The 15,280-nt window shown below is 55.9% G+C and overlaps 1 protein-coding gene across 4 annotated transcripts in view; it reads left to right on the plus strand.

The window, feature by feature from the left end:
• CACNA1I (calcium voltage-gated channel subunit alpha1 I) overlaps positions 1-15,280 on the plus strand; it is a 137,495-nt gene that overhangs the window by 42,863 nt on the left and 79,352 nt on the right. For all 4 annotated transcript variants that reach the window (XM_045062392.1, XM_045062391.1, XM_023257494.2 and 1 more), the window contains 2 exons: positions 11,236-11,347; positions 13,047-13,180. In XM_045062392.1, coding sequence (XP_044918327.1) covers positions 11,236-11,347; positions 13,047-13,180 — 246 coding nt within the window. The remainder of the gene's footprint in view (positions 1-11,235; positions 11,348-13,046; positions 13,181-15,280) is intronic.

A 15,280-nucleotide genomic window follows, 5' to 3' on the forward strand; every position in this document is an offset into this window, starting at 1 on the left:
TTTTTCAGGGGGGCCCAGAGAGATGGAGTGCTTGTCCAGGGCGGCAGTGGCCCCGTGGGGCTTGGGCAGGAGCCCAGGGCGTGTGCAGCCCTGTGAGACCTGACTGCAAGGCTAGTGGTAATTGATAGCGAGCAGGAGAATTAGAAAGAGGGCTGGTTGGCTAATGAAGTGTCAGCCCCCTCCTGGGGCATTTAAAACATGATTGGATTTGTATTCGTCCATCTTGCCTGGGTGTCTGTGTCAGGAGCCAGCTTTGACCCGCCACCTCCCTCAGACTGTCCTGTTGGGAGACAAACGGCCCCGTTTGTTTCTCTCCAAGAGAAATCGATCCGTCTTTTTAATCAGCCGGAATGTCTTTCCGCCAGTCTCTCTCTGGCTCTCCTGTGGGGCTGCCTTCCACCTTTCTGGCCCCGTCTGCCCTGTGGAGCTGTGCTCTGGTCTTCCTTTTCTCTCCCCAAGTGCAGATCCTGACGCTGGTGCTTACTGCTGAGTACCAGTACCACCTGACGCTGGTGCTTACTGCTGGTGATGCTGAGCAAACAGCTCGACCTCTCTGGATGGCAGTTTCTTTCTATATGAGAAAGCAGGAGGAGGAGGCGTGGCTGACTGTGAGGTGCTATATGGGAATGGGAGGGCTTGGAGCGCTATGGGAGGGCTGGGGGTGGGGGTGGGGGCGGCTGGTAGAGGTGCGGACAGCAGGGTGTTCAAGGTCTGCACCTGGCTTCTCCCACAGAGCTGGGGCGGTGGGGAGGCTCTCACCTGCACCTCTGTGTCAAGTGAGGAGATGACTGAGGATTGACTGTCCCCCAAGGTCCAGTCTGGGGTCTGCCGAGTGCGAGCTTCGTGACCTCAGGCAGGTCACTCCTTCTGTCTGGGTCTCAGTTTCCTCATCCATCAAATAGTGGTGTGGGGGAGGTTAGGCTGTATCGGTGATTTTCAGGGATGATTTTGCCCCCAGAGGACATTTGGCAATGTCTGGAGGCCTTTGGGGCTGTCACAACTTGGGGAGGGTGTGCTACTGGTTTCTAGTGGGTAAAAACTTACGACACACAGGACAGTTGCCCACGACAAAGAACAATCAGGTCCTAAACGTCAGTAGTGCCCAGGCTGAGAAACCCTGGCCCAGGTGGTCCCTGGGGTCTTGGGGAACTCTGAAAGTGTGGGCACAGCAGGGAAGGGGGTGTAGAGTGAGAGAGGGAATCTCTGAAGGAGGAAGAGAGAACAGTGCTGAGTCCCAACCTGAAGGGTTCCTGTGGTCATGTAAACTTGGGGTCGAATTTTGGAGCTGCCATTTACTAGAGTGTCCTATTTCCAACCACCTCCCATACACCCACCTGTCCTTGTTCCCACTCATTGTTCTTTACTCCATCCATCCATCCACCCATCCATCCATCCATCCACCCATCCATCCATCCATCCATCCATCCATCCATCCATCCATCTTTCCATCTCTTCATCCATTCATCTGCCCATTGACCCATCCACCTTCCTTAACCTTTACATTCATGCACTCACCCCCCCCACCCCTGTCACCTTCACAACCATCTACCCATTCAATCATCCATTGACCCAAAGGCCCCACCCCATGCTCCTGTCTGTCCATCTATCAGCCCATTTACTCACTGATCCATTCCCTTCTTTGGCGGATACTTGTTGATCAACACACTTCCCCCAATCTCTCATCCACCTGTTACCTGCTCAATGCCCAGTCAAGCCCTCTTCTTGTACCATGTGTAAGGCCTTTTGTATCTGACTTATTCTCCTCACCTTCTCCTAGACTGTGAGTAACTTGAGGACAGGCTCCATGATCCATTAGTGCCTGCCTCTTCTTTAGGCCTTGGCCCTCAGCCCTGCACATAGTAGATGTGCAGCAAAGCTTTCAATGAAGTGCATCCTAGCAAGCAAGGTTGGAGGTGGAGGTTGTGTGGACAGAGAGGAGGCTGGCCAAGAGCACTTAGACAATGGGCCTTGGATGCCAAGCCAAGGAGTTTGGAAACTCTCTGGAAGGCCGTGGGGAGCTGTGGAAGGCTTTTGGTTTTGGAGGAACCCACTGGCTGCGTGTAGAGGCTTTGCAGAAAAGGCAAGGCTGAAGGAAGAGACTGTTCAGAGTGAGGAGTGGGGCGTGCAGCCTGCCTGGGGCAGTGGGGGTGCAGATTTGTGGGTGGAGGGGAGAGATTTAGGTGGTGAAAGGGACAATGGGATGAGCGGGAGGGAGCCTCTGGAGGGTCCTCATCTGGACAACTGCCAGCACGGGTGGTGGCTGGGGGACCTCATTCATTGGGGGAGGGAAGTGCAGAGAACTTGGCAGTCTGGGAGAATATGACCTACCCCATTATGATGGATTTGAGGTTCCTAGAGACAACCTAGGGCATGTCTGGGAGGTCTGTTGGTCAGGATGGAGTGAGCCTGGGGCTGGGACAGATTGCAGACCTGGTCAGCTTGCTGACCACCAGAGTTGAGGCCTTGCGAGTGGGTGTGGGATCAAGGAGAGGAGAGGGGAGACCAGAGGCTGGGGAGCCTGAGAAAGGCCAACATTTGAGGGTCGGAGCCCATGAAGTAGGAGAAGGCCCAGGTGTCCCCAGGGCCCGAGGGGGAGAGAGTTTCTAGAACAAGATCTTAGCCTGGGGTTCTTTTCTTCTCTTTTTTTTATTTTAGAAAAGAGGTGGGGGTGGAGAGAGAGAGAACGAGGTGGGGAGAGGGGCACAAAGAGAGAGAGAGAGAGAATCTTAAGCAGGCTCTGCACTTAGCTCAGAGCCTGACTGAGGGCTTGATCCCATGACCTTGGGATCATGACCTGAGCCGAAATAAAAGAGTTGACGCTTACCCAATGGAGACATCCAGGCGCCCCTGGGGTTCTTGAACCTGGATGGGGTCAAGTTGCACGTTTGTTTTCACTGATGTCAGACCGAAATGGAGCCTTTCTATTATGAACGGAGGTAACAAAGCACGGCGTGATTACTGGCAGTTTCTGTGGCTCACTAGTAGCAATCGCTGATGTCTCCCCGTCACATTGTGGTGCTTGTGGACTTCATCACTGCTTTACCGTCACAGTATCAGACCTGCCACTGGCCCTGGCTCTTCATTGTGTTGATAATGAATCTCGAGTGGCTCTCCTTCCTCCTGAGTTTGTTTGTTTGTTTTTTTTAAATGTGTTGACAACTCTTTTAACATAACTGGCTTCCTTCCTTTCTAATTCTGGGCATTAAAAAAACGTATGCATTAAAAACATTATCCTGAGAAGGGGCTCATGAACTTCCCCAGGGGGTACGGAGAAGCTGAGAGCTGTGTTTGCAGGAGAGCGCATCGGGTGTGCCCAGGGCTGCGGGCCAGATGGGCGAGGAGGAGGGTGTGCACGCGTGTCAGCGTGTGCAAGTGCTGGAAGGGCTGCGGGGCTCTGTGGGAGTGCATACATGAATGTGTGTGTGTGTGTGTGTGTGTGTGTGTGTGTGTGTGTGTGTGGTCGCTGGCAGGCAGGGGAGATGTGTGGCGGAGGACTGGTCCCCAGGAGGCCGAGGGAGAGTGTCATCACCCTCTGTCCAGCCCTCACCCTCTGTCTGTGTCCCCGCCAAGTGTCTGCTTGTGGTTTCTGGAGGGCAGGGACGGCATCTTCTTCATTTGGGGTTCCCAGACCACTGTGGGCCAACAGAGGGGGTCTCAGCGAGGGGGTGCCAAATAATGGCATAGTGAGTGATGGATGTTAGAAAGGAGAAGGGGGAGTTCAGGGTGGGAAGGGAAGCTACAAATCCCTGCAGCACAGAAATGCCTCCTTAGACTCCTTGATGCCTCCAAGTGATGGGGACCTCACTCTTTTCTGAGGCTGCAGATGTCCCGATCAGCTGCTCCAGATAGGGCTCTGGGCACAGAGAGGGATCGATACCCTCTGCCCTTTGGAGAGCACAGCCTGGTTGGTGGTGAGAAGAAGCCAGAACAGACCACACTCAGTTCCATAGCTGATATAAGTGGGGGACATTCAGGACATCGTGGGGGCTTGGGGGAGGCATCTGTTCCCCCTACCTAGGACTCCAGGAGGCTTCCCCGAAGGCACACCTCCTTTGTGGGTGGGATCTTGAGGCTGGGTCAGCCCACGGACAGTGGGGCTCTGGTCCCCAGGGCCTTGCCCTGCCCTCCCCTTTTCTTCAGCAGTGGCTGAAGCCTCCTTGGCTGGAGTTTCTATCCCATGGACTATCCGCCCTGGGGTTTTCTTCCAAGCTAGCAGCCCCTGTTTCCTCACCTCCCCCACTCCGGCTGTCTACACCGGGCACCGAGGCTTGCTGGGCCTCTGGGAATCAGAAATGTTGGCCAAATTCAATAGGTTCTCCAATTATGGGGCCTCTAAGACGTGGACCTCATCTCACCCCGCAGGAGTTCTCAGCCCACTGAGACCCGGAAGCGTATAAGCAGAATCAATCAGCCCGGGCAGGGCAGTGTGTCACATGGGGAGCTCCCCACTGCTGGAGGCACGTAAGCAGAGAGGCCTAGGACCATCCGCCCAGCAGGTCTGTCCACTTTAAGGAGCAGTTTTCTGTTCCACCTCAACCACCATATCACCTTGGGCAAGTATCTGGACCTTCATTTTTGCGTCTGTAAAATGGGTGTAATAATGTCTGCCGTGCCTGTATCCCGAGGCTGCAGCGGGCAGGGGAGGAACGAATCCTTAAACAAACAGAAGACAGGATGGTGTGAAATTCAAATCCCTCACTAGCTGCGGCCTCGGTCTCGGCAAACCTGTCACACCCTCCCTTGCAGGGCTGTGGTGACGTTTCCCGTGGTGGGGGGGGGAGCGGGGGTCTGGGACAGTGGCCACCCCAGCAGGTGCTTGTGTGGTTTTAATTGTTGCATTTGATTTTTCCTTGTCCCAGTTGCCCTTCATAATTTTTTTGTTGGCCCTTTCATTGAGGTAAGATGTACATGCAGTAGAGCTCACAAACTGTCTTGTCCAGCTCAAGGCATTTTTCCATATAAATACGCTACTGTGACCGCACTCGGGCCAACAAGGGCGTCTCCTAAAGATGGAGAGAGCCCTGGGAGCTCCCTTGTCCCCCACCCCCAACAGGTGCTCGCCTGAAGTCACCGCGGCTCTGACCTCCCTCACTGCAGGGTTAGCTCTGGCTGATTTTTCACTTTGTAAAATTGGATTCACATACTCTTTGCTCTCGGGTGTCCAGCTGTTACCCGGCATTATGCCCGTGAGCTCCGTCTCTGCTGTCGTGCGTATCAGTAAGCTTGCCCTTTTTCGTTGCTGGGGAGTATTCCATCGAATGGACGTGCCGCGGGCGTTTCTCAGCCTTGGCACTGTTCACAGGTGGGGCTGGATAATTCTTTGTGGCGGGGCCGTCCCGTGCATTCCAGGACGTTCAGCAGCATCCCTGGTCTCTACCCGTTAGATGCCAGTGTCCTGTCTCCCCATATCGTGACAATCAAAAATGTCTCTGCACGTGGCCGCATGTCCCCTGGGGGCTGCCTGCCTCATTCTCCTGGTGAGGGACACCTGGGTCGTTCCCAGGTTGGGGCCGTCGTGAGTAACACAGCTACGAGCATTCTGGGTTTTGTGGACTTCTGTCAGAATTGTCCCAGGGTATCCACCTGGAGCGGCACTCCTGGACCCTAACGTGGGCCTCCGTTTTGCTCTACTAGAGGCCAGGCAGCTTTCCAGAGGATTTTGCTCATAAAGACACGCCCAATGAATAAACTAACGAAGCAGGGAACGGATGTCCTCTTCAAAGCCCAAGGGTCTACAGCATGCTTGACATTCAGAATGGTGGCCACACATCGCAGCCGGCTTCCAGAACAGGGATGTGCTCTAGGTACATCCAGGGTGGGAGTAAGCCTCGTTCGTCTCAGTGCACTGATGCACAGGCCACGTATACAACAGGTGCTGCATGGGTGCTTGTGGACCCAGCCTTGTAGAAGCTGGGATCCAGGATCTGGAACCTCAGGCCCCCGCCTTTGGAGACCAGAGTCCTGAGCCTCTGTCCTTGGACTCATTGAGGACCAGTAGGGGAAGGGCCCCCCGCATAGGGGCCTGGCCCATCTTCCCGGCCTCTCTGGCCCAGGGGGGATGCAGCTTCCGGCTTCTTCCTCCACTTGATTTATTTAGACAACTGAGGTGCACCCTGGGAAATGGATCAGATTATAGATTTGACAAAAATAAAAACAAATTTGGCTGGCTCAGCCAAACCCGGCACTCCTGCCCCCACCCACCCTCCCAGAACCCTCCGAATTACAGAAACCGTGACTGTCATCCGGGCCTCCAGGATGGAGGGCGGTGGTCACCATGGTAACCGTGCTGGCCTCTGGCTCTGGCTCCCGGAGAAGAGGCCGCCCAGAGGGGCCTGCTGGGGCATCGAGCGCTGCCCCTCCATCCGGTCCCTCTTCTCTCTGGGAAGTGGCAGGTTCGAGGAGGCCCCCGGCCCGGTGGCTTCCCCAGCGACCCTGTCCCTCCAGTTTTCAAGACAGCCGTTGGGTGGAGTTACGACTCTGGTCCCGCTTGATTTCTTACCGACAAGGGGGGGCCTTGAGACCATCAGCCTCCCCTTGCCAGCATCCCCCACCCCGTTAGCTCCTCCTGGTGGGATAGTCATCCTTCCCGGCCACGCGAGGGTGGAATGTCATCCTTCCTGACTCCATGACCCAGACCCAGACCGGAGGAGACAATGAAGGCAAGAAGGAAAAAGCAAATATTCCACTGGGCCCATGCCAGTCGAGGGTCTCTCGTGTTCCAGGCTCTGTGCCTGGGGGCAGCAGAACACGGGGCTGAGAACATGGGGGGCGAGGTTAGTCGTCGGCAGGGGGCAGATTCAAATCCTGCCATAACAGCTGTGTGGCCCTCAGTGCTTCGGTTTCCTTATCTGTAAAATGTGGATAACAGTAATACCTGCCGGTTTTAGGGAACGTTGCTGTGGGTCTGGGACAACCCTGCATTGCTAGGTCTAAACCCATTGATTCTTTTTTTTTTTTTTTTTAATGTTTAGTTTTGGGAGGGGGCGGGAGGGGCAGAGACAGAGGGAGAGGCAGAATCCGAAGCAGTTCCAGGCTCTGAGCTGTCAGCCCAGAGCCCGACGCGGGGCTCGAACCCACGAAGCGTGTGAGATCACGACCTGAGCCGAAGTCGGACCCTCAACCGAATGAGCCACCCAGGCTTTGATTCTCCTTGAAAGGTTGTTAGCGAAGATTCAGCACTTGGGAGGCCAACACGGGTCCGAAGGGCTATGATGGGCCTCTTGTTCTCTACCCGAGGGGATGGATACTAAATAGTCAGCACAGAGCCCCAGCCGGGGATTTCAGTCCTCTGCTGGTGAGGGGGCTTTTCTCCCCGCGAAGCCAAAGAATGGCAGCCCCTGGGACCTGTTACCGGAGAGGCTGGCAAAGCGGGCAAGCTCTGGTCCCAGGTCCACAGCTGCACAGGCTCTGCATTCCGCGGCATCTGGGCTCCCTGCCTCGTGTGCTTGCTGTAGGGTTTAAATGAGATCGTACGTGCTGTTTGATTGGAAAGCTCCTTGGCAAACAAACACTCCAGAGCACTTGGGAAACGTTTGCCGTTTTTACCATCATCACTGCCGCTAACCCGGGGCCTGGCACACAGCGGATGCTCGGTATATGCTCATCAATTCACTGCTGGGCTGTTAGGCCCGGGGTTCCGAGGACCCTGGGAGGCACGGTCAGCAGAGCAGGGGGAACAGGATGGGAGCCAGGCCACAAAGTGGGGGCTGGCTGGAGGTGGGGCTGAGTCTCACGCTGGGGCTGGGGTGGTGGTGGGGTGGTTCTACAGCCCCCAAGGACCCTGTGTTTTCTTCTCCCCCAGCTGGGTGGGCGTCTGGGAAGGTTTCGTCTGCCAGGGAAACTCGGTTGGGTCGCCGCTGGTCTGTTCCCCCGTCCCTGTTCCTCAGAGGTGCCCTTGGCTGCCCATCCGGGATCTGTGCTGAGCAGGTGCCACACGAGCAGAGCCTGGACATTTGGGGAAACACGGGGTTTTGACGTTTGTTTGAAATCCAGCCATGGCTCAGGGACCCCCATGGGTGGGGAGTCTGTTGTCTGAGGGTCCCTTCTGCTCCTGCTCGCTGGGTTGCTAGGATGGCTCTCTGTCTCTCTGTTTCCCGTCTGCACGATGGGGGATTGGATTAGTTGCTTTTTGAGGGCCTCGATGGAGTTGTTCTGTGACAGAGGTTACCCTGACAGGAGTGAGGGTCTGGGCAATGAAGCAGACAAGGCGACAGGGTCCCCACTGCACGATCTCAGGTGCCAGGCAGGCGGCTTTGAGTTTGCCGTGCGAGGCAGTGGGAGCCCTCGAAGACTCCCTGCCCTTGTGGAGCCAGCACTCAAGTCCTGGCCTGCCCTATTACCTAGAAATCCTCACCACCCTCTTGGGGCCTCTGTCCTCCTTCGAACTGTCCCAGAACCCCAGAGTCATGCGCTCTCAGAGATCCCCACTGCTTGTGGCTAATGGTGGAAACATCAGGCATTGGGCCAGGTAGCCCGGAGACCTTGACTCCCTCTGACAATCTCCTTCCCCACACTGCACGGTCTGGTTCCGCTTCAAGGAGGGCTGGTGCCTTTGATCCCTGAGCCAGTGGGGAGCATGTCACAACTGTGGGCACCAGTGCCAGCTCTGGCCTGACTTCTAAGCCTCCCGGGCTCCTGGAAAGAACCCAGACTCTGCCATCTGGGATTTCCCCGAGTGCCTCGGGGGGAGGGCTGAGACTGTCCACCTCTGAATGCCTGAAGCTGAGCCATCTAGAGGTGAAAGCCACTCCATCTGCCTCACCGAGGGACTCAGTACAGTGGGTAACAGCAGAAGCACCCCCACACAGGGGCTCTGGGCACCACTGAGTCAGGTCACTCGGGCTGCTTACTGGCCTGTTTCTCCATCTGCCCCCCACCCCGGTGAGCTGTGTTGAGAGTCAGGGCCATGTCCCTAGGGACTTGGCACAGGGTAGTTAGGGTTACTGCCAAGTTCGTTACCGCGGTACAAGCTAGATCAGGGGGACAGGGAGCACTTCCGGAGAGGAGACTGAGCCACCACCTTGTGAATGGGGAAGGGTGCTTCAAGGGAAGTTTCAAGAAGAAGGGGCAAATGGACGGGGCTGTGAAGGATGAGTAGGAGTTTGACCTGGTAGAGACAGTAGGAGGTGGATGCAAAGGGTATGCCTGGGGACAGCAAGAAGTTCAGAGCATGCCGAGGCCAATCGGAGAGAAAGGCAGAATTCACTGAGTTCACAGTGTAGGCAGCCTTGGATGTCAGGCTGAGGACGATGACGGAGCCAGGAGCCACGGAGGGTTTTGAATAGGGAAAGGCGTAATCAGAGCTGTGTTTCAGGCAGATTAACCTGGCAGTGGCAAAATGGTTTGGAGGCAAAGCAAAGCACTCTCGGGTTTTGTCTCTCAGCTCTGCTTCCAGCTGGTGACCTTGGGCAAATCACGTTCCCCTCCGAGGCTCCGCTTCCTCGTCTTGTCGGCGGGCCTGACGATAACGCTCAGAGAATTAAACGAGGTGACGCTCAAAGCGCTCTGATGGCGCTGGGCACACCGCGCTGGCCTGGTGATTTGCGTGGGGCAGATTGGAGGGGCAGAGGCCACAGCTGGAGGCTACCGGGGAGGCTGAGTCAGGGCCCAGGTGAGAGACAGTGGGCGTGGTCTGAGGCCTCAGGGGAGGGAGGAGAAGTCCCAGGCCGGGACAGGCCCGGAGGCCCAGAGGAGATCAGTGGCTTTGGAGTCCAGTAGGCCTGGTGTGAGTCTCAGCTCTGGTACTTCCCAGAGGCAAGGCCCCTGTTTCTCCGAGCCTCATTTTCCTCCTCTGGAAAATGGGCCTGCTGACCTCCGTCGCTCAGGGCCCTGATGAGGAAGGGGCGGGGGGCGGGTTCCAGGCTTCCAGGAGATACCTGCTAAGTGCACTTTGAACTGGAAGCTGGCAGGGAGGGCAGAGGGAGCAGAGGAGGCAGCTGGAAGGAGAGAAAGCATGGCAGGAAAGGGGAAGAAAAAAACCAGGGGGATGAGGGATGTTCACTGGTAATTAGAACGCTTGAACTTCAAAAAAGTTAATTAATGATGAAGCTGCTGCTGGAGCAGTGCTCAGGCTAGAAGGGGGCCCTAGCAGTGACTGCAATTAATTACAGGCTGTGGCGGGAGAGTGGCAGCGGGGTGGGGGGTGGGGGAGGAAGGAGCAGGGCTGGGCGAGGAGGGTCTGAAGGGGAGGTGGGAAGGCAGGCGGCATCCCAGGGTGAGCGAGACCCGGGGATGAGAGGGAGGCCGTTGCCAGGGAAACCAGGTCGTCTCCCATCAGGCAAGAGGTGTTCGCCCCCGCTGGGTGGGGTCTGGCCAGTGTGGCTACATCCAGCTTAGAGCAAGGGGCCAGGGTTTTCGTTCGGAGACGCTCCAGAATCGCTGGATGTCAGAGCTGGCAGGGCCCACAGAGATTTAACTTAATCATGCAAAGGAGCTCCACCTAGATGCCCGTCACTGTTAGAGGTATGAATGCAAGACCCCTGTCCCCTTGGAATGGAGGTTCCAGCTGTGAATGGAGACAGCAAGCATGCCCACAAAATGACTTTGGGGGCCCTGCCCAAAGCTGGTGGCTGCAGAGTTTCTGCCCCCGGCCTGCCTGTGAAGGCTGAGCTCCACCCTCCTCGGTGCAGAGGCTGGGGAGGACCAACGCTCAGATATTCCAGAAACTGGTGATGAGTTCTAACCCCGCCCCTGGAAGAGGAGAGGACAGGGGTGTCCGGCCCATCTCAGCCACACTGGACAGGCCCTTTGGCCCCTCCAGTTCCAGGGCTAGTGGTAGATGTGGAGGAGCCATAGGTCAGGGGAGGGGACAGGTGGTCACAGGAGGGAGGCAATGACAGTCAGAGAGAGGTGGTTAGAGGTGGAGAGGCAGGGATAATCCAGAGATGGCCTGCCAGCTGGGCCCTTGTGGACTTCTCCTTTCCTGGTCCTGAGGGGGACGCTCAGGCTGGGGCAAGGAAGTCGGGGAGGGGTCTCTCAAGCAGTAGGGTTGGTAGGGGTCGAGTTCTTTGATGGGTCTGGCACCAGCAGCCGTGTCTGTTGTGAGGTACGCAGACTGGTCTTTGGTCTCCGAGGTCTTTAAAAAAGTGGGCATTGACCCACTCAGAGGAGGCATCTGGAGGGGAATGGGGTGTATGCCAGCGTTTGTGGTGGGTGGGGGTATTAAGTTCCAGGGTGCATTCAGCCTTCCCGTGGCTACAGTCTTGCCGACCGTTTTTTCCTTGACTCGGTGTGTACATGGTTTGAATGTGTCAGCATGCTGGTGATCCTGCTGAACTGCGTGACACTTGGCATGTACCAGCCCTGCGACGACATGGACTGCCTGTCGGACCGCTGCAAGATCCTGCAGGTGAGGCCGGCCAGCCCTGCCTGGCTTGCTCTGCCCCGCCCCCCCATGCTGCCCCGCCCCCACCAGCCATGCCCCGCCCACGCACCCGCCCCTTCCCTGCCATGCCCCGCCCACCCGCCATACCCCCACCCTGTCTGTCATGCTCAGTGGCCTGCCCTCGCTTAACTGGCTGTTTTCTTCATCACTCCCAACTGGTCTTACCCATGCCCCTTCTCGATCCTCTTTCCCCTCCGTCCCCTCCGTCCCCTACTCTACATTTTGGAGCCTCTGCCCTACTCTAGGCTCCCATCTTCCCCCATCTAGGTGCCTCCCCAAGCCTTCTCCTGCTCTTCCCCACCCCAGACTGACCATACTGTCCCATGCCAGTAGAGCACAAGTGACCCTGACACATTGCTCCCCAGTGCTCTTGGGATAAAGGCCAAGTTCCGTAACTCTCTCTCACTGGCCCTCAGGAGCCGGCCTCCAGTGGCTCCCCTGTTTTCATCTCCGAGGGCCCAGGTGGGGGCCTTATCTTTGGTACCTGCCATGACTCTATTCGGAACTTGTCTACCTGTAGTGCAGGGTGTTAGGGTTATACCCATTTTACAGATGGGTCTGACCATCTGTCATCATTTGTAATCATCATCCCATGGCCTCTCCCTGGGAAAGCCAGATTCCTCCTGGGAGGAATTCCTCCTGTGTTTCCACAGGACTCAGCAGTTTCGGAGCAGCCCAGGGTCTCAGAATGCCTTGGGGCACTTGTTAAGAATCCAGACCCGGCCCATCCCAAATCTGTAGATTCAGAATCTCTGGGGTGGATCTTGGGTCTGAGTGGGTGACAGGCTCCTCATGCAGCCTCAGGCCCCTGGGTGGGGTTACAAGGGGTTACAAGGGGTTGCAAGGGATGAGCCTCAGGCTGACTTCCCAACCAGGTGGTGAGTTCACTAAGGACCCCTTTCTATGTCGGTGACTCCCAGCCTACTTCCCAGCGCACAGTGAGTGGGCTCGTTTGTTGAAGTGAATTGACTACAGCCCTCACTGATCCTGGAAAGAGGAATTCTACCCAGACCGTGTCCTCAGGAAATATATACTCACCTGAGCCCATGCTGAGGGACACATTTGGGGGCTCCTTTCTGAACAGAGGAAGGAGCGCTGAAACCTTCCTGGAGGAAGGTGTCAAGTCTGTTTTGAGAAACCTCCTTCCCCGTGGGCTTTGGAGTCAGATTGATCTGAATGTCGGTTCTGGTTCTGCCACTCACCTTCCGCGTGACCTGGGGCAAGTCGCGGAACCTCCCTGAGTCGGTTTCCTCACCTGTAAAATGGGGCTGTCTGTGGGGTTGCTGTGAGAATTAGAAACGAGAATGAAAGTCAGCTGTCTAGCCCGGTGGTTGGCAGTTATTATTAGGGGGAGCCCTTTGCCCTGCCCTCCTCTGGGTCCCTTGTCAGTGTGCCTGACTTTAGGGAAAAAAAGAGTGGGCTGTGTGACCTTGGGCAAGTTTATTCCCCTCTCTGGGCCTTTGTGGCCTCATGTGTGAAATGGCCCCATTGGGCCAGGACCTCTGAGGTTCTCTTCCTGCCCAAGAGGAGACGTGTCCAGGTCTCTTCCAGGCCTCTCGTGTCCATGCCTGGGTCCCCGCCTCATACTGTGGCTCCAACCCTGTGGTCCTGCTCCACAGCCTCATCCTGTCCCTTGCTTCTTGCCTTCCTCCTGCCCCTGCAGGTCTTTGATGACTTTATCTTCGTCTTCTTTGCCATGGAGATGGTGCTGAAAATGGTGGCCCTGGGCATTTTTGGCAAGAAGTGCTACCTTGGGGACACATGGAACCGACTGGACTTCTTCATTGTCATGGCAGGGTAGGTAGCATCCCTCAGACAGCTCTTCGCCTCCGGTGCACACCAGACATAATTGAAATACTCTGTGGGGCTTCTTGGTGACAGTAATGATGCCACATCATGTAGGGCCTTCCCGGACCCCTGGGGTGGGAGGAATGATGGCCCTTTGCCGGATGGCCTGGACAGACAGACACTCCTTCCTCCCCTCTCTGGTAAGTTGTATGTCCTCGGCATCGTCAGCTGGTACTGGGTCTGTTTTAACGCTAACTGTATGACCTTGAGAAGGCTACTTAACCTCTCTAAGCCTCAGTTTCCTCATCTGTGAAGGAGAGACAGTAATTACAGCGACAGCAAAATGAGCCCCCGATCAGTGTTAGCTATTATTTTTCTTACCCTAGATCGCTCAGCAACTCAGAGACAGAGCACAGACTCGGGAAATATGTGACTCCAAACCATGGTTGCTTCTGTCAGGACACAGGCCGTGGTCAGAGAGAAGCCAGGTTACAGCTTAGCCCACTTGGAGCATCTTGGACTCCGCTTTGGGCCCTGTTCCTGCTTTCTTGGGTCAGACCGGGCTGGTGGCTATTCGTGCATTCACCCAGCGGCCAGGGGTTGGATGAGCTCCTACTAAGTGCCAGCACCATCCTAGGTATGGGGTATGAAGGACAGCAAACACAGAATAGGCCTTGTCCTTCCCAACGACTGTCTGGGGAGAGGCATCCAACAGCCGTGCACTTGTCACACACACCGGGATAAGGCCCCTGGGAAGAGCGTTGGGGTTTTCTGAGAGCACCTCTGAGCCGTGTTGGGGGCTTGGGGGCTTCAGGACTTTCCTGAGGAGGCGACACACAAGAGCTGAAGGACAAACAGGTGTTAACCGTGCCCAGTAATGGGTCATAGAGCACAACTGAGAAGCGGGAGAGACAGGAGGAGGAGAGAAGGCTGGAGGCCTGTGCGTGCGCGTCAGTGTAGGTGACAGTGCGTGTATTCGTGTATGTGTGTGTGTCAGTGTGCACGCCTGCATGCGGCTGTGTGAGATGCCATTGAGAAGGGGCAGGGAAGGAGGGCAGGCACATGGCCGAGATGGGAAGTCGGTGCCACCAAGAATATGCTAGGTGCCACAGGGATGCTCTGAGATGAAACGATTTGTCCACTAGTGTTTTAAAAAATGTTACGCATCGTCTAAACACCCTTCCCTGAGAGCAGAATTCAAATGTCACAGCCACCCTGTCACTTATTTAGGCCTTGCTGGAAGCTCTGTGGGGCTCATATGGGTTCTCGTGGACCACACCACCCCTCTCTCAAGAACTTCATTCTCCTCATTTTGGTCTGGCTGGAGGACCAAAATGCTGAAGGAGGTTTTTTTCTGAAAGACAAGGTGTTTGGACAGCGTCATTTTTCAGTCTTGCCTGTCCAACCAGGTTCCTTTGATCTTCCTGTGTGAAGGACAGTTTTTGTCTGTTCTGGAGTCCTAATTTCTCTCCCCAGAGCCCTGCATGCGGTCCACTCAAATCCACAAGCTAGTATTGCAGGTGAGTCTAGTTCAAGTCTGTTTCTTTTTCCCGGCTTTCCCCTGCTGGAAGCTTATAGGGTATTCTCCTTACCTTCAGAATTCAGACAGTCCACTAGGGCAAGTCTAGGTGTAGGATTGCTCCCTGCAGGGCCTTCTAGAACTGGTATTTTCCTTCCAGTCAGAAAAAAATTTCTTTTAGGGGTGCCTGAGTGGTCAGTGGGTTGAGGGTCTGACTTCGGCTCAGGTCATGATCTCACGGTTCATGAGTTCCAGCCCTGCATCGGGCTCTGTGCTGACAGCTCGGAGCCTGGAGCCTGCTTCAGATTCTGTGTCTCCTTCTCTCTCTGCCCCTCCCCTGCACTCTGTCTCTTTCTCTCTCTCTGTCTCAAAAATAAATACACATTAAAAAAATTTAAAAAAGAAAAGAAAAGGGGCGCCTGGGTGGCTCAGTCGGTTGAGCGTCCGATTTCGGCTCCAGTCATGATCTCACAGTCCGTGAGTTCGAGCCCCACGTCGGGCTCTGTGCTGATGGCTCAGAGCCTGGAGCCTGCTTTGATTCTGTGTCTCCCTCTCTCTCTGACCCTCCCCCGTTAATGTTCTGTCTCTCT

The sequence above is a fragment of the Felis catus genome, chromosome B4 (assembly GCF_018350175.1).
Source record: "Felis catus isolate Fca126 chromosome B4, F.catus_Fca126_mat1.0, whole genome shotgun sequence".
Taxonomy (NCBI): domain Eukaryota; kingdom Metazoa; phylum Chordata; class Mammalia; order Carnivora; family Felidae; genus Felis; species Felis catus.